Genomic DNA, 26,121 nt, shown 5'->3' with positions numbered 1-26,121 from the left:
ACTCACTCGTTCACTCCAGTACAATTCGTGTCACTTTCAGCCGGGTATAAGGGTGATGTCTATCTGTTGATGAAGCTGTTGTTGCCGGGCGTTGTCAAGACTGTGTATAATCTCAACAACAAACAACTCGTCAAGCTATTCAGTCAGGTTGGTACCTCGTCTTAGAGGAGAGAAAGTTTCAATGCAGTAGAGTTGATGTAGCAGACTAATTTAATGCTAAAACCTGTATCCAGTTCAGATATCAGTCAAATTTTGTTCAGATTTCTAGAACCAAGCAAGAGTTATGTCCCTTGGTAATTTTCTCAACACTTTCTGCAGTACAATAAAATCATTAGAATTCAATTTCCACTTGATTTATTGTTTAAAGGTCACGTTCAACTTCATGCTAAATTGACCACCTCCGTGGTCTAGTGGTAGAGCCGGGAGAGCGGACGGTCCGGGGTTTGATCTCCGAAAGACGTTAAAAGATGGTACTTGTTGTTACCCTGTCCGGCGCTCAGCATTAGGGGGATAAAACAAGGACTGGTCGGCTCTGAGTCAGTATACTGTGTCTGAATGGGGTATTCATGTTAAACTGCGGCATGGTATCTCAGTGAGCTAGCTATATAAGTGAAATATTCTTGGACGTGACCTTAAACCCAATTTCACCTCATTCTATACCATGTAACTGAAACAGTGTGAAAAGCTTGTCACATGAGAAGAAACTCCACTGAATTGTTGTTACTAAACATTCTAGGCCATATGTACATACAGTTACACCAAGTACTGTCTTGTTGAGCCAGACTTCAGAAAGATGCGGGGCTGTCGGGTAGCCTAGTTGTTTAAGCGTTCGCTCCTCACACCAAAGACCAAGGTTCGATTCCCGACATGGGTACAATGTGTGAAGCCTATTTCGGGTGTCCTCCGCCGTGATATTGCTGGAACATTGCTAAAAGCGGCATAAATCCATACTCACTCAGAAAGATGCAGTTGAGTATGACATTGATTATAAATGAAAAGATTTATATGTGAGATTGAAAAAAAAGTCAGTGAATGAACACATAATTTTGATTCCCTAAATCTTGAAAGAGTCACAGGGCAGTTAGGGTCGCCTAGTGGTTAAAGCGTTTGCTCATCGCGCTGAAGGCCCTGGTTCGATTCCCGACATGGGTAAAATGTGTGAAGCCTATTTCTGGTGTCACCCGCCATAATGTTATTGGAATATTGCTAAAAGCGGTGTAAAACCCAACACCCTTTAAGACTGGGTAAACGTCTTAGTCCTGCATCACTTCGGGCTTTCCTCCCACATTGAGCTGACACGCCGTGATATAACTGGAATATTGTTAAAAGCGGCGTTAAACCAAACTCACTCTCTCACTTTAAGACTGAGACTATTTCCATCATACCAGAAGTGTCATGTCCGTATCTTTTCCAGACCTGTGAAGATCTGGGGTAGAAGAGCACTTCAGCAACCCATGCTTGCCGTAAAAGGCGACTATGCCTGTCGTGAGAGGCGATTGGGTGGTCGGGCTCGCTGACTTGGTTGATGCATGTCATCAATCCCAATTGTGTGGATCGATGCTCATGATGTCAATCATTGGATTTACGGGCACTGACTCGATTATTTACAGACCGCCGTCATATAGCTGCAACAAACCAACGATCCATATCTTTTTCTTGTCTCAGAGGATGGTCCTCATATTTCACACAAGGCTTTTTAACTGTTTGAAGATGTGTTGTTTGAACAGTGTTGTTGATTGATCAGAAATTCATGTGATTTCAAACCTTTAGTGTACAGAATTCTAAGTGAGGCTGTAAAATAATTTCATGTTTATGCATACCTTTTTGTCTGCAGATATTTGGTACAAGTCTAAAGGCAATGGTGGAGGATCTGGACCAGGTATGTGTTTTATAGTTTATCTAGTTTCAGCTTTTTTAATGATTGCCTGTTTCATTGGTTACACTTACAAGTTTTGGACTTGGATAAAATACACAAGTATGGCCAAAATATGTGAAGTATATGATTTCTAAAGAAAATATTATATGAGCCTATCCATGACCCATACTGACTTTATCTATATCTCCTAAAAACTAAAAAATCAGCTAGGGTCAAAGACTTGCTCACGTTCACATTTGAGCTGATTCCATTCCCATTTAACCCATGAATACGGTGTTAGCGTTGGGCGTCTCAACGTGCGTGATTCGCGTGCAACCTTTCGAGTTGAGTTGATTTGTTCAACTGTGTCATATGGCCCTGTGACACAGGGGAACAGATGGCTGTTACAATGAATGTTCGTTCAACCAATGACGAACAGGTCTGGTTGTTGATGAAATATAGTGATAGCTAAATAGACAGATTTTTTATTCATGCACCGATTGTCTTTGAATGTAATATCCAGTTATGTATGACTGTCTACTAATCTCATACCAACTTTGACTGGAGTAGGTCCGGTAGTTTTTCAGATATTGTAGTAAACGTTGGTACCTTAAATTACGTTCCAGACTATACATGTGTTTATAATGTGGGTGAGTAACAGTGTGTGTGTGTGTCTGTACAGGGGGATGTGGCAGAGACAGTCAGGGTGTTTTTTGAGACCAACAAGAATGTTGAACCCTTGAAGAAGAGTATCCTGTCCTTACAAGAGGTGAGTGAAATGAACTAGGCCATCTATTTCTGATATTGATGATGACAGGGATGGGAGGCCTAGCCACATAAGATGTCAAAATTTGCATGTAGCGTTGCATCCCTAAAGCATGCCAGAAACGTGGAATTATATATCTAGTTCTCCCTGATCGGGTGGTCAGGCTCGCTGACTTGGTTGATGCATGTCATCGATCCCAATTGCGTGAATCAATGCTCATGATATCAACCACTGGATTGTCTGGTCCAGACTCGATTATTTACAGACCGCTGCCATATAGCTGGAATATTGCTGAGTGGAGAGTTTAACAACAACAATCCAAATCTGATTATATTTCTTGGTTTGTCAACTCACATTTCTAAGACCTGCATTACTTAACTACAGACACGTGATGATCCCGAGTAGAATAGGTCTTCAGCAACCCATGCTTACTGTGACAGGTGACTATGCTTGTTGTGAAAGGAGATTATCGGGTGGTCAGGAATGCTGACGTGGTTGATGCATGTCATTGATCCCAATTGCGTGAATCGATGCTCATGATATCATCCACTGGATTGTCTGGTCCGGACTCATTTATTTACAGACCCCTGTCATATAGCTGCAATATTGCTGAGTGTGATGTTTAACAAAAAACTAACAAACAAACAAACAAACAGACTGACATTTCACTCCATACTAACAGGAATAAGGCACAGGTGAAGCAGTGCTGCAACTTGCTGTGCAGAGTTGTGTCCCCTAGGCGTACCAGAATCCTATGATCATGATTTAGGTTTGTCACTTGTGGGTTTGACCAAAGTGGTAAACGTCTATCGATGGGGTCAAAATAAACAGGTAGATGGATTGATTGAGAACAAATGGCATATTACAATTATCATGATTAAATAAATTTCATAGAACTGTTTTTCAAAAATATTGGAGTGTGTTTTGGAGGTCAGATCATGTGACAGAAATACTGACATGTTTCTGATGAATTGCCTTTTTCAGTTGATCATCCTCGAATCAACACCATAGCTTTGTTTTGTCTCCAGTTTGAATGACGGAACATTATGAATAACTGATTAACCAAATTACACTGTTCTGAAACAGGGGGCACGGGTGGCCTAGTCGTCTAAGGCACCGCAATTCGCTGTGCAGAGTTGCGTCCCTTGGGCACGCCAGAAACTTATGATTGTGGTTTCGAATCCCGGTTCTTCCCGATTATGTTTCTTGGTTTGTCAGCACCATATCTGTGCTCGTGGGTTTCACCGAAGTGGTAAACGTCCGAGACCTGCATCACTTCTGGCTTTCCTCCCACATTAAGCTGACACGCCGTGATATAACTGGAATACTGTTAAAAGCAGCGTTAAACTAAACTCACTCACTGTTCTGAAACAAGCAGCTGCCCATCAGACTTTGTGTTCCATGGCAAATACAACTTGTCTCATAGCTTAAGAAATATCCCATCCCTGTCTCAAAACATCTTTCAACTACAACTTCATCTATATCAGTATATGGAAGATTTGCCTGTACGAGGCCACAATCTTGAATGAAGGCCTATGGCAAACTAGCATTCAGAAGAGGCATTTTGATTGTGTTTTATCTCAAGCTCACATGGTGCACTTTCGTTTTTCGTTTTCCGTTGCACCTAGTGAGTGAGTTTGGTTTAACACCGCTGTTAACAATATTCCAGTTATATCGTGTCGTGTCAACTTAATGTGGGAGAAAAGCCTGAAGTGATGCAAGTCGCAGACATTTACCACTTCAGTGAAACCCACGAGCATGGGTATGGTGCTGACAAACCTAGAAACAGAATCGGGGCGAATCAGGATTCGAACCCACAATCATAGGTTTCTGGCGTGCCCAAGGGAAGCAACTCTGCTCACCGAATCAGGGCGCCTTAGATGACTGGGCCACCTGTCCCCCCTCCCATTGCACCAAGTGCTGACTGTAATTAACAACTGACTGTGCCGCTGACAAACTGGCAGCTCCAGATAATTTACTGGAAAATGACAACAACATGATTGCAAACTGTTGGTTTACTCATCATGCAACATATGTTTGTCGTTGTTTTCCTTTTTGGGTGGTGGGTATCCTAGTGGTTAAGGCATTTGCTCGTCACGACAAAGGCCCGGGTTTGAGTTCCCACATGGCTACAGTGTGTGAAGCCCATTTATGGTGTCCCCTACGTGATATTCCTGGAATATTGATAAAAACTGTGTCAAACCTCTCACTCACTCACTCACTCACTCACTCACTCACTCACTCACTCACTCACTCACTCACTCACTCACTCACTCACTCACTCACTCACTGTTTAACTCTTGACATGCATCTGTAGACATATGTTTCAGGTGGACGGCCTTCTGGCTGCTCTGTCAAAATTCACCAAGGAGGATGAGCAACTCAGACTGCTGACGAAAATTGCTAAAAGGTGATTTGGGCTATATGGCTTCAGGGCCGTGGGGATGCCAGGACGGAGGAGATGCCCATGGCCCACTCTTGTACTAAGCGCTGACTGAACTCAGGAAGGAGACTATGCTTGGCATAAGAGGCGACTAACGGGATCGGGTGGTCAGACTCGCTGACTTGGTTGATGCATGTCATCGATCTCAATTGTGTGGATCGATGTCCATGATGTCAATCACTGGATTGTCTGGTCCAGACTCCCTTATTTTCAGACTGCCGTCATATAGCTGGAATATTGCTGAGTGCGGCGTTAAACAACAAACAAACAAACAAACATCCTCTTGTTCATTGTTGTTGCTGAGCATCATGACATTGAGGGACTATTAGTGTTTGTATAGGTTTTCATTTGTATCACTCACAATTTTCGAAACGAGGTGGACCAACAAGGAAACCGATTCATCTTAGAAAGTTGTTACATGATTCACCTTCTATGGAGGTGTCGTCAGATCTTAGAGGTATGGTGTCGAACTAACAGATAGGATTCGAAGCATCACAGATTTCCATGAAGCAGCTGTATCACTGATGACAGTGTCATAAAACAATAGTCATTCATACACTTCTTCCAGTTTGAATTTGAATCATGTGATGGACTTGTTGGTTTCAGATGTACCGGAAACGATTTGAAAATGGTGGTCCGTCTCATCAAACACGACCTTCGCATTAACTCAGGGGCAAAACACATGTAGGTTGGACTTCAGTATATTACGAGTATTAACATTGATGGTCCTAAATATATATAACATGTAAGTCATGCCAGTCATCAGCATTAAGAACTCAACTGAAACTTGTCAATGAAATATTTGCAATCCAATCCAAACTTGTATATGTTTTGATATTCTATATAAGCATTGTCATCTTCATCTGATACCCCACATTGCAAAATAAGTGCAATAATCTTGAACACTGCGTTAACCCAATTCTTAACCTCACCCCTGACTGCCCCTGTGGTCAAGTGGTAGAACGTCTCCAGCCGCGTCATACCTAAAGACGTTTATAGAAGGAACTTGTTGTTACCCTGCCTGGCGCTCAGCATTAAGGGGTTAAAACAAGGACTGGTCAGCTGAGAGTCAATATACTGTGTCTGAGTTTGGTGTTCATGTTAAACTTCAGCATTGTATCTCAGTGGGCATACACACAAAAACACACACACACGCAAACATACCAACACACATTGCAATATATTTGCAATAATCTTAAATGCAGCCTTGACCACATTTCACCTCATCTCATCTTCATCTTTGATCCCAGATTAGACGGTCTTGACCCTAATGCATATGAAGCATTCCAGGCATCGAGAAATCTGAAGGACGTTGTGGAGAGGGTTCAAGCCAACGCAGAGGAGAGCAAGCCAGGCATGAAGAAGAAGTTGAGCATCCGAGCCTCACTCATGACTCCCGTACTTCCCATGCTGGTCAGTCTCCCGTATCTCATATTGTCAGTCTCCCATACTTCCCATGTTGTAAGTCTCCCATACTTCCCATGTTGTAAGTCTCCCGTACTTCCCATGTTGTCAGTCTCCCGTGTCTCATATTGTCAGTCTCCTGTACTTCCCATGTTGTCAGTCTCCCGTATCTCATATTGTCAGTCTCCAGTACTTCCCATGTTGTAAGTCTCCCATACTTCCCATGTTGTCAGTCTCCAGTACTTCCCATGTTGTCAGTCTCCCATACTTCCCATGTTGTCAGTCTCCAGTACTTCCCATGTTGTCAGTCTCCCATACTTCCCATGTTGTCAGTCTCCAGTACTTCCCATGTTGTCAGTCTCCTGTACTTCCCATGCTGTCAGTCTCCCGTACTTCCCATGCTGTCAGTCTCCTGTACTTCCCATGCTGTCAGTCTCCTGTACTTCCCATGCTGTCAGTCTCCCGTACTTCCCATGCTGTCAGTCTCCCGTACTTCCCATGCTGTCAGTCTCCCGTACTTCCCATGCTGTCAGTCTCCCGTACTTCCCATGCTGTCAGTCTCCTGTACTTCCCATGCTGTCAGTCTCCCGTACTTCCCATGCTGTCAGTCTCCCGTACTTCCCATGTTGTCAGCCTCCCATACTTCCCATGTTGTCAGTCTCCCGTACTTCCCATGTTGTCAGCCTCCCATTGTCTGAGTGGTTCAGCCCTTTAGTTCCATGTGTACCATTCACCACCCACTCTCTGTTCAGGCAGAGGCTTGCAGGTCGGTGGAGCAGGCCATGAAGAAGTGTCCCAACGGATTCTACGCCGAGATCAAGTATGACGGAGAGAGAGTGCAGGTCCACAAGAAGTCCGATGAGTTCCGGTACTTCAGCCGCAGCTTGAAGCCTGTCCTGCCTCACAAGGTGATGTGACAAAAACAACTGGGGTGCTTTCAGGGGTTGGTCAGAAAACAGGGACAGGCAGTTTAAAAGCCGAAGAATTGGTGTTTTAAGACAAGTCCAAAGAAATGTTGTAAAACCTTATTTCATTATTCCTCAGCCACACAGGTGGTCCAATCGTATTAGGCGCCACAATTTCGCTGTGCAGAGTTGAATGCCTTATGCAGTCCAGAAAACCTTGATCGTAGGTCAGAAAACCATGCTCATGTGTATCACGATAGTGGTCAACGTCTGAGACCTGAACCACCTTGGACTTTCCTCCCACATTAAGCTGACACACCATGATAGACCGGGAATGCTGTTCAAAGCAGCACTTAACTTCACTCACTTACTCATTAGTCTTCCGAGTACGGGGGCAGGGGTGGTCCAGTCGTCCCACGCGCCGCGATTCGCTGTGCAGAGTTGCGTCCCTTGGGCACGCCAGAAACCTATGACTGTGGGTTCGCATCCCGGTTCACCCCGATTATGTTTCTAGGTTTGTCAGCACCATACCCGTGCTCGTGGGTTTCACCGAAGTGGTAAACATCTGAGACCTTCATCACTTCGGGCTTTCCTCCCACATTAAGCTGACACGCCGTGATATAACTGGAATACTGTTAAAAGGGGCGTTAAATCCAACTCACTCACTCACTCACTCACTCACTCACTCACTCACTCTTCAGAGTACTGTTTGAAGAACACTCTCATTTCTGTAAACCGACACTAACCACCAGATCCATTCTCGAGGTTTTCGCGATCCTCACTTACCTGCCCTTGGCTTCCTGTAACCATGTTGACTGGCTACGCTACTAAATCTAAAGGAAGCCAAGGACTGGTAATTTGAGTTTGTGAGAACCATGGGAATAGATTCAGGGTCAGTGTAGGTGCGAGCCGTGGAGATATAGAGGATGAATTTGTAGCACCATTGAACTATTGAGAACTAGTTGAGAATTATAGCTCCTATATGATTCTAGTCAAAGAGGACGACCATCATTGAAATTTTGCTTGTCCTCTGGACAATAGAATAGTCTCGGACTTGCAGACTTTGTGAATTCAAAAGCTATGTTTAAATCTCAAAAACATTAGAAAACATATGTTGTAATTGTCTCCATACAATGAACAACCATGACAATACCACCATTGCAGTCCTGGTATTTGGGAATTCTTGGAGAGTTTCAACGATCAATAGGTTGCGATGATCACGTCAATTTTGTTTTTACAACCAATTCCATTCACTTAAAGGTGCGATCTAGAAGGAAATCTGTTTTTGTTTTTGATGTTTTGTTAATATTCCACAGTGATCAATGACTGTTTTCTCCCTTCCCAACCTTCAGGTAGCCCACTTCAAGGAGTTCATCCCCAAGGCGTTCCCGTCAGGCGATGATCTCATCCTGGATGCGGAAGTGCTTCTGGTCGACACCAACACAGGCAAACCCCTGCCATTCGGAACACTTGGCGTACATAAGGTGACTTAGATACAATTGTTGTGTGTAGTCTAACGACTAGGTCATCGACTGTCGGTTGATAATCTAGGACATCGATGGAATGGTTGATAGTCTGGGACATTGATGGAATGGTTGATAGTCTAGAATATCGATCGAATGTTTGATAGTCTAGGACATCGATGGAATGGTTGATAGTCTAGGACATCAATGGAATGGTTGATAGTCCAGGACATCATGGTTTGTTATCATAAATGTCCTGACCATATTTTCAAATTGGGTAGCATATGCACTGCCCCATCTAAACGTGGAGTGCACACCCTTTCTAAGACACCTGACATGTCCATCCTGCCTGTTGTTGACATTGTTACTTAGTATGCACCCAACTGTTTCTTGCAATCCTGGATCTGCCCCTGACGCATAATGTCCGGTCAAAAAGGGATAAAATCATGAAAATGTTCTAGAATATCTTGCAAAGGATTCATGTCAAACAAAATCACTGCACATGATTGACACCACAGACAGACGTCATACAGTCACAACCTCCAGGGAACATGTGACTTTGTTTTCAGTCAGACAATATTTTGTGTTTCAGAAAGCTGCATTCTCGGAAGCCAAAGTGTGTCTGTTTGTGTTCGACTGTCTTCACATCAACGGGGAAAACCTTATGGACAGGTAACACAGCACAGCAAAAGTTTAGGGGTGTCGCCAAAGTTTATCACAACCATGTGGAGTTCTACATTTTCAGGAAAAAAAGTTTTGAATTTGAACGTTATTCATAGACGGATCACTGGTCGTATATTATACATGTATTTAGGGAGGGGGTGTCATGGAAAAATGTTACATGTATTTGGGGAGGGGTGGTTATAAAATGTTACATGTATTTAGGGAGGGGGTGTCATGGAAAAATGTTACATGTATTTAGGGAGGGGTGGTTATAAAATGTTACATGTATCTGGGGGAGGGGTGGTTATAAAGTGTTACATGTATTCGGGGGAGGGGTGGTTATAAAGTGTTACATGTATTTGGGGGAGGGGTGGTTATAAAATGTTACATGTATTTGCGGGAGAGGTGGTTTTAAAGTGTTACATGTATTGGGGGAGGGGTGGTTATAAAGTGTTACATGTATTTGGGGGAGGGGTGGTTATAAATTGTTACATGTATTCGGGGGAGGGGTGGTTATAAAGTGTTACATGTATTTGGGGGAGGGGTGGTTATAAAATGTTACATGTATTTGCGGGAGAGGTGGTTTTAAAGTGTTACATGTATTGGGGGAGAGGTGGTTTTAAAGTGTTACATGTATTTGGGGGAGGGGTGGTTATAAAGTGTTACATGTATTTGGGGGAGGGGTGGTTATAAAGTGTTACATGTATTCGGGGGAGGGGTGGTTATAAAGTGTTACATGTATTTGGGGGAGGGGTGGTTATAAAATGTTACATGTTTTTGGGGAGGGGTAGTTATAAAATGTTACATGTATTTGGGGGAGGGGTGGTTACAAAATGTTACATGTATTTGGGGGAGGGGTAGTTATAAAATGTTACATGTATTTGGGGGAGGGGTGGTTACAAAATGTTACATGTATTTGGGGGAGGGGTAGTTATAAAGTGTTACATGTATTTGGGGGAGGGGTGGTTATAAAATGTTACATGTATTTGGGGGAGGAGGGTTATAAAATGTTACATGTATTTGGGGGAGGGGTGGTTTTAAAGTGTTACATGTATTTGGGGGAGGGGTGGTTATAAAATGTTACATGTATTTGGGGGAGGGGTGGTTTTAAAGTGTTACATGTATTTGAGGGTGGGGTGGTTATAAAATGTTACATGTATTGGGGGAGGGGTGGTTATAAAGTGTTACATGTATTGGGAGAGGGGTGGTTATAAAGTGTTACGTGAAATGTTTGGGGCAGTGAAATGTTACACAGTCCTAAGGTTTCACTGTGATGGTAACTATGGTTTCAGACCCATCAAGAAGAGGAGGGCGATACTGCAGGACAACATGCAGGAAATCCCCAACAGAATCATGTTCTCCGAGTATGAACACATTAAGGTAAGCTTTGTTTGTTTGTTGTTAACACCGCACTCAGCAATATTCCAGCTATATGACCACGGTCTGTAAATAATCGACCAGACAATCCAGTGATTGACATCTTGAGCATCGATCAACGCAATTGTTTGTTTGTTTGTTTGTTTGTTGTTTAACACTGCACTCAGCAATATTCCGGCTATATGATGGCGGTCTGTTAAAAATCAAGTCTGGACCAGACAATCCAGTGATTGACATCATGAGCATCGATCCACGCAATTAGGATTGATGACATGCATCAACCATGTCTGGCCAACCGATCACGTTAGTCGCTTCTTATGACAAGCAGTAGTAGTAGTAGCAGAAGTAGTAGTAGTGGTAGTAGTAGTAGCTGTAGTAACGAGTTATAGCGGTAGCAGTAGCAGCAGCAGAGGTAGTAGTAGTAACAGCAGCAGAGGTAGTAGTAGTAGCAGCAGCAGAGGTAGTAGTAGTAACAGCAGCAGAGGTAGTAGTAGTAGCAGCAGCAGAGGTAGTAGTAGTAGCAGCAGCAGCAGCAGCAGCAGTAGTAGTAGTAGTAGTAGTAGTTGTAGTAACAGTAGTAGTAACAGTAGTAGTAACAGTAGTAGTAGTAGCAGTAGTAGCAATAATGGTAGTAACTGCAATTGTAATTGCTGTGTTTAAGCCAATCAACATGAATCAAAAATGTTATTCCCAGTTATCAATGCCCTTGTTTGCTCCTGCCCTGGAAAGACGAGACTAAGAACTGTATCCTACATCTGTTTGCAGAAGCCAAGTGACCTCCAGTCCATGATGGACAAGGTGTTCCGAGAGGGCCTGGAAGGACTCGTGCTGAAGGATGTCAATGTGAGACACATGTCCATAGTGTGAAATGGGGATTTGTTTGACTGTGTTGATGTGAGGAATGAGTGTCAAAGGAATAGAAACAAGAGTTGTCTCCTCTTGGTGGCAACTACATTAAGCGCCACCTAGGTTCAGTTAATGGTTCTCTATGTTGTATCAGAGTCCGGAGTTACATTTTGTTAAAAGTGAGGAATGGAATGAGTGAGGGAGTATGTTGGGATTAACGCCGCCTTGAACAGTAGCAACAGTATAGTGTAGTGTTAGAACAGAATTCTAATAATATCACCGCGTGTCAGCTTTATGTGGGAGGAAAACCCGAAGTGATGCAGGTCTGAGATGTTTACCGCTGTGGTGAAACCCTCAAGTGCGCATATGGCACTGACAAACCTTGAAACATAATTGTGGCAAACGGGAATTCGAGGCCACGACCATAGTTTCTCACGTGCCAAGGGGACACAACTCTGCACTGCAAAATGCAACGCCTTACACAACTGGGCAACTCATGCCCCCTTTTCCATAGTACTTTTGGTCTGATGTGGAATTGTGTGTTTCCAGAGTAACTACGAACCAGGAAAGCGACACTGGTTGAAGGTGAAGAAAGACTACTTGCATCAGGGCAGTATGGCCGACTCCGCTGACCTGGTGGTCCTGGGGGCGTACTTTGGCACAGGAAACAAGGGTAGGTACGGGTGTTACCTTGTTTGTTGGTTGTTTAACGCCAGCGACATAACAGCGGTCTGTAAACAATTGAGTCTGGACCGGACAATCCAGTGATTGACATGAGCATAGATCCACGCAACCAAGTCAGCAACACTGACCACTAGATCCCATTAGTCGCCTTTTACGGTAAGCATGGGTTGCTGAAGACCTATTCTACCCCGGCTCTTCACTGGTCAGTGTTAGCTTGTGGTAGTGCGCCAGAGGGACAGGTACAAATCCTTGTATTGAGACTCGTTTCCTTTGTCGATTCCCCGTCCTCGTACCATGACAGCTTGAGATTGCTCATAATATCAACAGCCTCTGTGGTCTAGTGGTAGAGCGTCCGCCTGGAGGGTGGAAGGTCAAGGGTTCGATCCCCGGCTGCGTCATACCAAAGCATGTTAAAAGATGGTACTTCTTGTACTTGTCTAGCTTTCGGCATTAAGGGGCTAAAACAAGGACTTGTCGGCTCGGAGTCAGTATACTGTGTCTGAGTGGGGTATTCATGTTAAACTGTTGCATAGTATCTGAGTGGGCTAGCACTATCAATCGGCATCGAGCGGTGGGGTAGCCTAGTGGTTAAAGCGTTCGCTCGTCACACCGAAGTGCCGGGTTCAATTCCCCACATGGGTACAATGTGGCCCATTCTGGTGTACCCTGCCTTGATATTGCTGGACTTTGCTAAAAGCGACGTAAAACCATACTCACTATAAATCGGCATCAGTCCGGACTAGTACAAGCAGCCACACACACACACACACACGTACATGCAAGTCACTATGTAAGTGCAATAATCTTGGACGTGACATTAAACCCCATTTCACCTTACCTCATAATATCAACCACTGGTTTCTGAGACCTAGACTTAGTTATTTACAGTCTGCCATGATTATTATGATATAGCCTGAGTATTGCTGACTGCGGCATAGAGTACCAAACAAAGTTTGTGTTAAGAGCTGACTGACAAATGATATGAATATACGACAGAATGCATGTATGAGGTCACATAGAGCTTGCACAAATCCTTATGACTGAGAATCAATTGTGCTGAAATATCATTATCCCTCACAGTAGGTGTATGCCATATTCCTGTATTCTGTCTAATACGCAGTCTCCATGTAGTCCCAAACCCAGTCTAGTAAAATATTATTTGGCCTAGTAATCACAGCATCATATTTGGTCCTCAACAACCTGTGCTGGTCGTAAGATGCGAATTATTGGAATAGGTGGTCAGGCTTGGTGACATGGTTGATTGCGTGTCGTGGTATCCCAACGGTGTGGATTCTTGTCCACAATATCAATTGCAGGATTGTCTGGCCCAGATATTTATAGGCTGCATACATACAGCTGGAATACTGCTAAGTGCACCGTTAAAAAAAAGCATACTCAAGCACACATGCACGCACGCACACACTCGAATATGTTGTTTGTTTGTTGTTTAACGCCACACTCAGCAATATTCCGGCTATAAGATGGTGGTCTGTAAATAATCGAGTCTGGATCAGAAAATCCAGTGATTGACAACATGAACATCGATCCACGCAATTTGGATCGATGACATGCATCAACCAAGTCGGCAAGCCTGACCACCCGATCCAGTTAGTCGCCTCTTACGACAAGCATAGTCGCCTTTTATGGCAAGCATGGGTTGCTGAAGACCTATTCTACCCCGGGATCTTCACGGGTCACTCCAATATGTACATACAGAGTTTGCGTGACACAGTTCCTCTTTCTCCCACCAGGTGGCATGATGTCTATCTTCCTGCTAGGCGTGTACGACCCCAAGTCTAAGCTGTGGTGCACGGTGACGAAGTGTGGCAGCGGCCTTGACGACAAGATGCTGGAGAAGCTGAACAAAGAGATGGACATGGTGAAGATCAGCAAGAACTTCACCAAGGTGCCCATGTGGCTCAACATCAAGAAGCCGCTCACGCCAGACTTTGTCGTCACCGACCCCAAGAAGGCTCCAGTCTGGGAGATCATTGGAGCCGAGTTCAGCAAGGCAGAGGTTCACACTGCCGATGGAATCTCAATCAGATTTCCCAGAATTCAGAAATTCAGGGATGATAAGAATTGGGAGAATGCGACGGATCTACCCAGATTAAAGGTATAGAAAAGAGAAACATCATTGAATCTCTTGTGGTAGAGGTGGGGTGGGGGCTGAGTGTTTTATATGTAAACCTCACTCACTTATTATTTCACTCACTCACTGGTCAAATGTTCCAAGGAGAAGGCTGACATTGTCTCATTATAATGCTGTGTGTCTCATTATAATGCTGTGCTTCTAACTCAGGTCCTGTACAATGCTAATTCTACACTGTGTCTCATTATAACGCTGTGTGCTTCTAACTCAGGCCCTGTACAATGCTAATTCTACACTGTGTCTCATTATAACGCTGTGTGCTTCTACCCAGGCCCTGTACAATGCTAACTCTACACTGTGTCTCATTATAACGCTGTGTGCTTCTACCCAGGCCCTGTACAATGCTAACTCTACACTGTGTCTCATTATAACGCTGTGTGCTTCTACCCAGGCCCTGTACAATGCTAACTCTACACTGTGTCTCATTATAACGCTGTATGCTTCTACCCAGGTCCTGTACAATGCTAACTCTACACTGTGTCTCATTATAATGCTGTATGCTTCTACCCAGGTCCTGTACAATGCTAACTCTACACTGTGTCTCATTATAATGCTGTATGCTTCTACCCAGGTCTTGTACAATGCTAACTCTACACTGTGTCTCATTATAATGCTGTATGCTTCTACCCAGGTCCTGTACAATGCTAACTCTACACTGTGTCTCATTATAGTGCTGTATGCTTCTACCCAGGTCTTGTACAATGCTAACTCTACACTGTGTCTCATTATAATGCTGTATGCTTCTACCCAGGTCTTGTACAATGCTAACTCTACACTGTGTCTCATTATAATGCTGTATGCTTCTACCCAGACCCTGTACAATGCTAACTCTACAGTGTGTCTCATTATAACGCTGTGTGATCTACCCAGGTCCTGTACAATGCTAACTCTACAGTCTGTCTCATTATAACGCTGTGTGATCTACCCAGGTCCTGTACAATGCTAACTCAACACTGTGTCTCATTATAACGCAGTGTGCTTCTACCCAGGCCCTGTACAATGCTAACTCTACACTGTGTCTCATTATAATGCTGTATGCTTCTACCCAGGTCTTGTACAATGCTAACTCTACACTGTGTCTCATTATAACGCTGTATGCTTCTACCCAGGTCCTGTACAATGCTAACTCTACACTGTGTCTCATTATAACGCTGTATGCTTCTACTCAGGTCCTGTACAAAGAATCCAAGGAGAAGACGGACATTGAAGTCCCCAAGAAGACAGGCAATGATGAAAGTAATGGTAATGGTGCGAAGCACAGCAGCGGCGACAGTGACAGCATGGACGTTGACATCCCCATGAAGAAAACACCGGTCAAGAGACAAGCAGAAGATGAAGGATTGACCACACCCACCAAGAAGGTGACTTGACCACATACCATCCTTTATAGTAGCAAGTTCAACCCAGACAACTGAATATTAAACTAATATGTTCAGAGTAGCATCCCTTGAGTTGCACACCAGAAACCTTTTGGTTCTAATCCCGGTTCGCCCTGATTATGTTTCTAGGTTTGTCTGCAATATACCCGTGCTCGTGGGTTTATCAAAGTGGTAAAATGTCCAGTTTGAATGACGGAACACTATGAATAACTGATTAACCAAATTCCACTGTTCTGAAACAGCGGGCACGGGTGGCCCAGTCGTCTAAGGTGCCGCAATTCGCTGTGCAGAGTTGCGTCCCTTGGGCACGCCAGAAACCTATGATTGTGGGTTCGAATCCCGGTTCTTCCCGATTATGTTTCTAGGTTTGTCAGCACCATATCTGTGCTCGTGGGTTTCACCGAAGTGGTAAACGTCCGAGACCTGCATCACTTCAGGCTTTCCTTCCACATCAATCTGACATGCCGTGATATAACTGGAATACTGTTCAAAGCGGCGTAGGTTTCCGCCATGGAGGGAAATAAATTTCTCAGTTGGAGAATTAATCCCCTATACCCCGTCATGAGTGAGACAGAGAGCACATGGATTTCTGAGAGGCAGAATAATCCCTTATACCCTTCCAAACAAAAAGCCGCAATCCTTTTCTGAGTCAATGAAAGTTATATGAGATAGCACAAGTTAACCTCAGCTCAATCGAACAGCTGTTTTCTATCAATTTTTATTTCATTTTTATTATGTCCAATGTCATATTTTGGTCCCCCAGAGGAGTTTTGAGATAGTAAATATATGTTTTTTAGATATTATATTGATATGACATGTGATATTGTCTAAAATCAAAATAGTCTGCATCTATATCATGTAATTCCTGTGCTATGGCATGTTTGAATTAACACATCTGAATGTATAACCATATTTATTTTATTATGTTGTCTACAAGCAATGTGCTTCAATAGATGAGAACTCTGTCGCCTCAGTAACATATCATGAACATCCAGTTGTACCAAGGCCTACCAGACAGGAGCAGTGTCTCCCCCTGACTGACATAGTGGGACTCCAGGGAACTCCCAATAACTACCCTATTCGACGTAATAAGCACCTCGCTCTAATAAGTGCCCACAGTGATATTTGTTAATATATTGGCTAGTGAACAATCCTAATTAGCACCCCTTCCGATTGATCAATGTGCACAAGACTTATTTATTCCTGTATAATACGCACTCGTGTGTTATATGCACCCTTAAATATGGGCAATTAAATTCTGGAAAAATATATATGTCGTATATAAACATTTCAGGCTGTCAGCATAAACCACAAAATTTATCTTTCAACTCTGTTTTTTTTTCACCAAAATAATATTATGATAAGAGCCACCTATTTCTAATTTTGAGAGCTTCCTGGGCACTTAATAAGTCGAATATGATAAGTCTTAAGAGTCCTTGCAGGCAGTATTAGGGTCCTGTAAAGTAATGAAATGGTGTTGAGTGCTGTACGTGTACTATAGGCTGTACTGTACTGATAATTACTTCAGAGCCTGGAATGAATCAATGATCATGTGGACAGTGGTCATGATTTATGGACGCCACTGCTCTTGATTCAATGATCATGTGGACAGTTGTCATGACTGATGGACGCCCACTGCTCTTGATTCAATGATCATGTGGACAGTGGTCATGATTGATGGACGCCCACTGCTCTTGATTCAATGATCATGTGGACAGTGGTCATGATTGATGGAAGCCACTGATCTTGATTCAATGATCATGTGGACAGTTGTCATGATTGATGGATGCCACTGCTCTTGATTCAATGACCATGTGGACAGTTGTCATGATTGATGGATGCAACTGCTCTTGATTCAATGATCATGTGTACAGTTGTCATGATTGATGGACGCCACTGCTCTTGATTCAATGATCATGTGGACAGTTGTCATGATTGATGGACGCCCACTGCTCTTGATTCAATGATCATGTGGACAGTTGTCATGATTGATGGACGCCCACTGCTCTTGATTCAATGATCATGTGGACAGTGGTCATGATTGATGGATGATTGATGGACGCCCACTGCTCTTGATTCAATGATCATGTGGACAGTGGTCATGATTGATGGATGCAACTGCTCTTGATTCAATGATCATGTGTACAGTTGTCATGATTGATGGACGCCACTGCTCTTGATTCAATGATCATGTGGACAGTTGTCATGATTGATGGACGCCACTGCTCTTGATTCAATGATCATGTGTACAGTTGTCATGATTGATGGACGCCCACTGCTCTTGATTCAATGATCATGTGGACAGTTGTCATGATTGATGGATGATTGATGGACGCCCACTGCTCTTGATTCAATGATCATGTGGACAGTGGTCATGATTGATGGATGAAATGACAGACGCCCACTGCTCTTGATTCAATGATCATGTGGACAGTTGTCATGATTGATGGACGCCACTGCTCTTGATTCAATGATCATGTGGACAGTTGTCATGATTGATGGACGCCCACTGCTCTTGATTCAATGATCATGTGGACAGTTGTCATGATTGATGGATGATTGATGGACGCCCACTGCTCTTGATTCAATGATCATGTGGACAGTGGTCATGATTGATGGATGAAATGACAGACGCCCACTGCTCTTGATTCAATGATCATGTGGACAGTTGTCATGATTGATGGACGCCACTGCTCTTGATTCAATGATCATGTGGACAGTTGTCATGATTGATGGACGCCCACTGCTCTTGATTCAATGATCATGTGGACAGTTGTCATGATTGATGGATGATTGATGGACGCCCACTGCTCTTGATTCAATGATCATGTGGACAGTTGTCATGATTGATGGATGAAATGACAGACGCCCACTGCTCTTGATTCAATGATCATGTGGACAGTTGTCATGATTGATGGACGCCACTGCTCTTGATTCAATGATCATGTGGACAGTTGTCATGATTGATGGATGCCACTGCTCTTGATTCAATGATCATGTGGACAGTTGTCATGAGTGATGGATGCAACTGCTCTTGATTCAATGATCATGTGGGCAGTGGTCATGATTGATGGATGAAATGACAGACGCCCACTGCTCTTGATTCAATGATCATGTGGACAGTTGTCATGATTGAATGGACGCCACTGCTCTTGATTCAATGATCATGTGGACAGTTGTCATGATTGATGGACGCCCACTGCTCTTGATTCAATGATCATGTGGACAGTTGTCATGATTGAATGGACGCCACTGCTCTTGATTCAATGATCATGTGGACAGTTGTCATGATTGATGGACGCCCACTGCTCTTGATTCAATGATCATGTGGACAGTTGTCATGATTGATGGATGATTGATGGACGCCCACTGCTCTTGATTCAATGATCATGTGGACAGTTGTCATGATTGATGGGTGAAATGACAGACGCCCACTGCTCTTGATTCAATGATCATGTGGACAGTTGTCATGATTGATGGACGCCACTGCTCTTGATTCAATGATCATGTGGACAGTTGTCATGATTGATGGATGCCACTGCTCTTGATTCAATGATCATGTGGACAGTTGTCATGAGTGATGGATGCAACTGCTCTTGATTCAATGATCATGTGTACAGTTGTCATGATTGATGGACGCCACTGCTCTTGATTCAATGACCATGTGGACAGTTGTCATGATTGATGGATGCAACTGCTCTTGATTCAATGATCATGTGTACAGTGGTCATGATTGATGGACGCCACTGCTCTTGATTCAATGATCATGTGGACAGTGGTCATGATTGATGGACGCCCACTGCTCTTGATTCAATGATCATGTGGACAGTGGTCATGATTGATGGATGATTGATGGACGCCCACTGCTCTTGATTCAATGATCATGTGGACAGTGGTCATGATTGATGGATGTAACTGCTCTTGATTCAATGATCATGTGGGCAGTGGTCATGATTGATGGATGATTGATGGACGCCCACTGCTCTTGATTCAATGATCATGTGGACAGTTGTCATGATTGATGGATGAAATGACAGACGCCCACTGCTCTTGATTCAGTAATCATGTGGACAGTTGTCATGATTGATTGATGATCGATGGTCGTGTAAAACCCTGCGCGAGTGAGCAGCATGCTAAGGTTTCACTATGTTGTTGTCCAATCTGTATCAGCAGTAATGCCTCATGTGCGACAATGTATTTCAGTCTAAATCAGAATGCAAGTATGGCTCCTCCTGCTACCAGTCCAGCCCCTCCCACAAGGCAGCCTTCTATCACCCAGCAGGTGGCAGCACCCCCCACAAGTCACCGTCCAAGCCCCCCACCCCTGGGGTAGCCAGTTCCTCCAAGACCCTACCCAACATCTTCACAGGCTGCAAGATATACCTGCCAGAAAGCACAGAGAAGTTCAAGGAGCTCAAGCGGTACATCATAGCGTATCCTTTACATTTGGGAGTCTTACACCCTGGGGACTCGGGGTTAGAATAGATCCGACCCTGAAACTCCGGGGTAGAACAGGTCTTCAGCAAACCATGCTTGCCATAAAAGGCGACTGTGTTTGTTGTAGGAGGCGACTAACGGGATCGGGTGGTCAGGCTCGCTGACTTGGTTGATACATGTCATTGATCTCAATTGTGTGGATCGATGCCCATTATATCAATCACTGTATTGTCTGGTCCAGACTCGATTATTTACAGACCGCCATCATATAGCTGGAATATTGCTGAGTGCGTCATTAAACAACAAACAAGCAAGAATATATCCCCAGCATCCAATGGATTATGCTGATCATTAGAGGCCATGTTATGGAGCAGGTGGTCAGGTTTGGGAGCTTGACTGTCTGTGTGTCATTGTACCCCAATGCTAATGTTGTTAATAATAGACCGCCTCCGTGGTCTAGTGGTAGAGCGTATGCCCGGACAGCGGAAGGTCCGGAGTTTGATCCCCGGCCGCGTCATACCCAAAGATGTTAAAAGATGGTACTTGTTGTTACCCTGTCTGGTGCTCGGCATTAAGGGGCTAAAACAAGGACTGGTCGGCTCGGAGTCAGTTTACGGTGTCTGAGTGGGGTGTTCATGTTAAACTGCGGCATGGTATCTCAGTGGGCTAGCACTATAAATCAGTCCTGTCTAGAACAAGCAGCCACACACATGCACATGTGCATGCATGTCGCTATATAAGTGCAATAATCTTGGACGCGACGTTCAACCCCATTTCACCTCACCACCTCACCTGTTAATAATATCAGTCACTATTTTTTGGTCCAGACTTGATTATTTTTAGCTTGCCTTCATGTAGCTGTAATACCGTTGATGCTCAGCGGTAAACAACATGCAAACAAACCAGGCCACACTCAACAACGGGAATAGGAGCTGAGATGAACTATGATCTAGGTGTCTGACAGTAATGGATGTAGGACTACCGGTATATGTATATGTTAAAGTCAATGTGTTAAATGGCAGACATTTTCACATTGGCAATTTACAAAATACAAAAAAATTCCGTCGTTTTCAGTCAGATTAACTTAAAGTTATTCGGAAGTCCAAAAGTGCTTAAAAATATCACAACTGACTACTTATTGACAATTTTTAATTGTTTGAAGCCAAATATTTTTTAATATATACATTGACTTTCATTTTCTTTTAATCCTATCATTTTCAGTCACTGGGTGATGAAATAGAACATAAACAGGTTTGGAATTCGTTATCATAATATAATAAATGGAAAAATAATAGTAAAGTCAGCAAAATATTTTTGCATTATGTAGTTGCCTTAGTGAAAATTTCAGTCATTTATCACATGTACTGTAACATATAGACAGCATATGTGTGAAGGAACTGATTGATGTGGTGTTCATCACAGCAAAACGTAAGGTTCAAGTCACCTTTCATGATATGGATGTTTGGACAGTGAATCAGATTTTACGTTAACAGACTAGTAACCATGGTAACTGTCGCTTTGTGATTATGAATCCCAAAGTTCCTGACATTGGTTTTCATGCTAGACCTTTTCATAACTGCCAAGTATTCTGAGGATAGATCCGTTAGGCCAGGCGTTTTATATTTTTCAGATTACGGACCCCCGACTCTAATTTTTGAGAAAATGTTAAAAAAAATAATAATCAGATTTATATTTTTTTCCCTCAACAATAGCCGTGTGTTCAGTTATTTTATTTGTTATCATCACCTTTTAATAAAAAAACAAATGACTTTACCGTTGTAAACTAGTAAAGATATACATAATCGATCTTTGTTGATCTCGAAGCCGAACATGAATAGCCTCCCTTGACAATTGTCCGTATTGTAAGTGGTAGAATTTTTATTGTTACAAGGGGCTTTATCATCACACATGGCGACTTTTGAGCACAGAATATGTTCATAAAGTATGCCAGAGGCATTCTGCATTAAAATAAATGCATCTAGCTTTTTTTCGTTTGTTTTCCCCTCTTCCAACCTTGGACGTTGGGCTGAAAAAATCTGTAATCCTAAAAGTAAAAAAAGCCTGGCCTAAACACTGTCCTAAAATTATGTATGCCTGAAGTACTTGTTCTGTTGTTTGGGAATTCCTTAACTGTGGCTAGTTTTGACGGTGACTTGTTGGCAGAGTTCAGTAAGGGATCAGCTACACATATTGTGTCTTCTAAGGGAAAGGTGAGTTAATGTTTCCAGTCCTGTTTGATACTGAAACTTCATTGAAAGAATAATTTTGTAATAGTAAGAGAGTTTGGTTTCACACGCTTTTAGCAATATTACAGCAATATCACGGCAGGCACTCCAGGAATGGGCTCCACATATTGTACTTGGCTGAGTGGACCCGTGAAGATCCAGGGTAGAACAGGTCTTCAGCAACCCATGCTTGCCGTAAAAGTCAACTATGCGTGTCGTAGGAGGCGACGATCCGGATCGGGTGGTCAGGCTCGCTGACTTGGTTGATGCATGTCATTGATCCCAATTAAGTGGATCGATGCTCATGATATTAATCACTGGATTGTCTGGTCCAGACTCGATTATTTACAGACCGCCCTCATATAGCTGGAATATTGCTGAGTGCGGCGTTCAACAACAAACAAACCAACCAACCAACCAACTTGGCTGAGTGTGTGCTCTTGCTATCAACCACCTGTTTTCCGAGTATGGCTTAAAAGTTTCTCAGTGGATGAACAACCCCTGTATCGCCACAAATTGGATGCCATTTTACTGATCTGCAAGAATGCAGTATACCGGACACCTTCCTGCCAATTTTGGTAAGGGATGTGCTCATCCCGTGCCATAGTTTCTAAGTTTTTCAGACGCCATGCATTTTTGTGGCCTCGTTAAAATAACAGGGGGTTTAACACTTTTTTCTGGGTTTTTTTTTTTTAGCTTTACATCCTTTTTTTCAACTAATAAAGCTGTTGCGTTCAGTCTATTGGTAGCATCAAACAAACATGGTGGATAGGTGTCCAGTAAAATGCATTGGTACTTGCTGATGCATTATACAGCAATTTTCACTCACTCACTCACTCACTCACTCACTCACTCACCTGATCCATGTGAAGAATATAAACATGTTACCATGGTTACTAATTTCCTTTCCAGATTGGCACAGTGGGTGGCAAGGCCAAGGTTGTGACCCCGGAGTGGTTATGGCAGTCAATCAAGAAGAAACGACTCGTATCCACAGAAGTGTACAGGCCCTGAACAGGGACATTCAGACTTTTATCCTGTTTTATATGCAAAGGACTAAACAATACATGTGTTGGCTCGAGCTGGCTCAGTTGACACATGCAAGGGCTTCACTTCAAGAAAACAGGTCAAGGCCATATGAATGTTGGCAGCATCTTTTGGAGGTTTTAGTGAATATGAAACACAGTGGAGTCTGCTGTAAAGGGCGGCTCCACTCCCTGCTTGCCCTTTGGGTGGGGGTGGGGGTTTGGCGGTTGGGTAGCCTAGTGGTTAAGGTGTTTGCTCATCATGCCGAGGACTTGGGTTCGATTCCTGACGTGGGTTCAAAGTGTGAAGCCCATTTCTGGTGTCCCCCGCTGTGATATTGCTGGAATATTGCTAAAAGCGGCAGAAAACCATACTCACTCACTCACTCACTCACTCACTCACTCACTCACTCACTCACTCACTCACTCACTCACTCTTAAACCTGGATACATTATGATGCCCTTTGATGAATGAATGAATAAATACCGTAAACCTTGAAATTAACGCAAGTGTGAATTAAATGCGACAAATGCAAGTAGTCTTTGTTCCCATTAAAGAAACATCGCATCAATGTATATAACAACGTCATTCAGAGAATAGAAGTTACACCATAGGCATCCGGTGAGTTATCACTTCTACCCAAGGTCAAGGTAGGAATCCACTGGGGAAGGGGTAGAGGGAGTCGCATTATTGGCTGGGGGCCAGCAGTTGTATAAATTAGGAGACGCATTAATTTCAAGATTTACGGTATTGCTTTACTCTGCATCAGCATTATTACAGCTATTCGCAGCGCCCTTGTTGACATGTCAGGGTTTTATTTAGACGGTCAAAGGCTGATATTCAGCCCTACATCTACAGCAAATGTCAGCTATGCTTCTCAAATGGTTAACACAATGTCCCAATTCTGGCAACTAAAGTAATAACTAATGTGATGGCTTGATGGAGGTGACTTGTATGTATTAAAGGCTTTAATACTTAATTTTAAATTATTGCATTGAATGCTATTTTAAAATTCCTTTATAATTAAGAATATAGGATTTTAGGAAAGTCCCAATTTCGAACAATATTACGTTTTTATACATTTTGGCTGTTGGGCACGTAGTTTTGAATTTTTTATAAATCGATGTTTGTAGTGGGGTCACGGTGGCCCAGTCGTCTAAGGCGCCGCAATTCGTTGTGCAGAGTTGCTTCCCTTGGGCACACCAGAAACATATGATTGTGGGTTCGAATCCCGGTTCACTCTGATTATGTTTCTAGGTTTGTCAGCACCATACCCGTGCCCGTGGGTTTCACTGAAGTGGTAAACGTCTGAGACCTGCATCACTTCTGGGTTTCCTCCCACATTAAGCTGACACGCCGTGACATAACTGGAATACTGTTAAAAGCGGCGTTAAACCCAACTCACTCACTCATCCTGTATGTAGACAGTCACAAAATTATCTGTCCGGGTCCCCAGAATCACAGGGTCCCATGTCACTGTGTTGATAAGTCAGTATTAGGTGTGGCATCCTTAAATGAACATGGGGCGGTCGGGTAGCCTTGTGGTTAAAGCATTTTTACATGCCGAAAACCCGGGTTCGATTCCCGACATGGGTACAGTGTGTGAAGCCCATTTCTGGTGTCCCCCGCCGTGATATTGCTGGAATATTGCTAAAAGCGGCGTGAAACCTTACTCACTCACTCACTCACTTAAATGAACAAAACAATACTCTGAAAAAAGACAAGTGTTTCTCATTTTGTAAGAAAATAATTATGTGTCAAATTGGTTTGTTGGATATTCCTGTTAAAGTTACACATTGGATTGGATTCTTTACAAGCCAAACTGGTGTGCCACATTTGAACAACGATTTCATGTGATATTTTTATTTACAAATGAAAAAGGAATGTGCACAGTTGCTGAATCCACTAAGATTTATTTGGATAAACCAGCATACAAGGAATTATGTCATCTGACACTGTTACAAAACAAATGACAAATAACTGATTAGTTTTTCAGTTATCATTACAGTGGAATATTGTGACAATGAAATATTTACAAACTAATTCTTGGGGTCTTTGAACAGGGCTTTAGCACGTACACCATGTCTGTCCAGGAGGACTTTGTAGACAAGCAATAATTACCCGATTCTACATTAGGTGAAAGAGGTGAAAGCAGCTGATGCACACAACTCATTTGCTGATCTGGGGGCATGGGTGGCCCAGTTGTCTAAGGCGCCGCGATTCGCTGTGCAGAGTTGCATCCCTTGGGCACGCCAGAAACCTATGATTGTGGGTTCGAATCCCGGTTCGCCCCGATTATGTTTCTAGGTTTGTCAGCACCATACCAGTGCTCGTGGGTTTCACCGAAGTGGTAAATGTCTAAGACCTGCATCACTTCGGGCTTTCCTCCCACATTAAGCTGACACGCCGTGATATAACTGGAATACAGTTAAAAGCAGCAAAACCCAACTAACTCACTCACTCACTCATTTGCTGATCTTGGATCTTGTCAGTTCA

At 43.3% G+C, this 26,121-nt stretch overlaps 1 protein-coding gene across 1 annotated transcript in view; it reads left to right on the top strand.

Moving 5' to 3' along the window:
* The window catches only part of LOC139471506 (DNA ligase 3-like), a 31,425-nt gene extending 5,557 nt beyond the window's left edge, over window positions 1–25,868 (top strand). The window contains exons 5-21 of the mRNA XM_071253863.1: window positions 41–147; window positions 1,835–1,879; window positions 2,538–2,624; window positions 4,952–5,031; window positions 5,671–5,748; window positions 6,315–6,477; window positions 7,221–7,376; window positions 8,726–8,857; window positions 9,429–9,508; window positions 10,792–10,879; window positions 11,642–11,719; window positions 12,272–12,395; window positions 14,158–14,522; window positions 15,728–15,919; window positions 20,141–20,370; window positions 22,515–22,584; window positions 23,512–25,868. Of these exons, the coding sequence (XP_071109964.1) occupies window positions 41–147; window positions 1,835–1,879; window positions 2,538–2,624; window positions 4,952–5,031; window positions 5,671–5,748; window positions 6,315–6,477; window positions 7,221–7,376; window positions 8,726–8,857; window positions 9,429–9,508; window positions 10,792–10,879; window positions 11,642–11,719; window positions 12,272–12,395; window positions 14,158–14,522; window positions 15,728–15,919; window positions 20,141–20,370; window positions 22,515–22,584; window positions 23,512–23,613 (2,177 nt within the window). The 3' untranslated portion in view covers window positions 23,614–25,868. The remainder of the gene's footprint in view (window positions 1–40; window positions 148–1,834; window positions 1,880–2,537; window positions 2,625–4,951; window positions 5,032–5,670; window positions 5,749–6,314; window positions 6,478–7,220; window positions 7,377–8,725; window positions 8,858–9,428; window positions 9,509–10,791; window positions 10,880–11,641; window positions 11,720–12,271; window positions 12,396–14,157; window positions 14,523–15,727; window positions 15,920–20,140; window positions 20,371–22,514; window positions 22,585–23,511) is intronic.
* The last annotated feature ends 253 nt before the right edge of the window (window positions 25,869–26,121 follow it).

Source organism: Haliotis cracherodii, unplaced genomic scaffold (assembly GCF_022045235.1).
Source record: "Haliotis cracherodii isolate W230 unplaced genomic scaffold, xgHalCrac1.p SCAF_22, whole genome shotgun sequence".
NCBI classification, from domain to species: domain Eukaryota; kingdom Metazoa; phylum Mollusca; class Gastropoda; order Lepetellida; family Haliotidae; genus Haliotis; species Haliotis cracherodii.
Note: the sequence above shows the minus strand (reverse complement) of the source record. Positions and strands in the feature narration are given on the sequence as shown.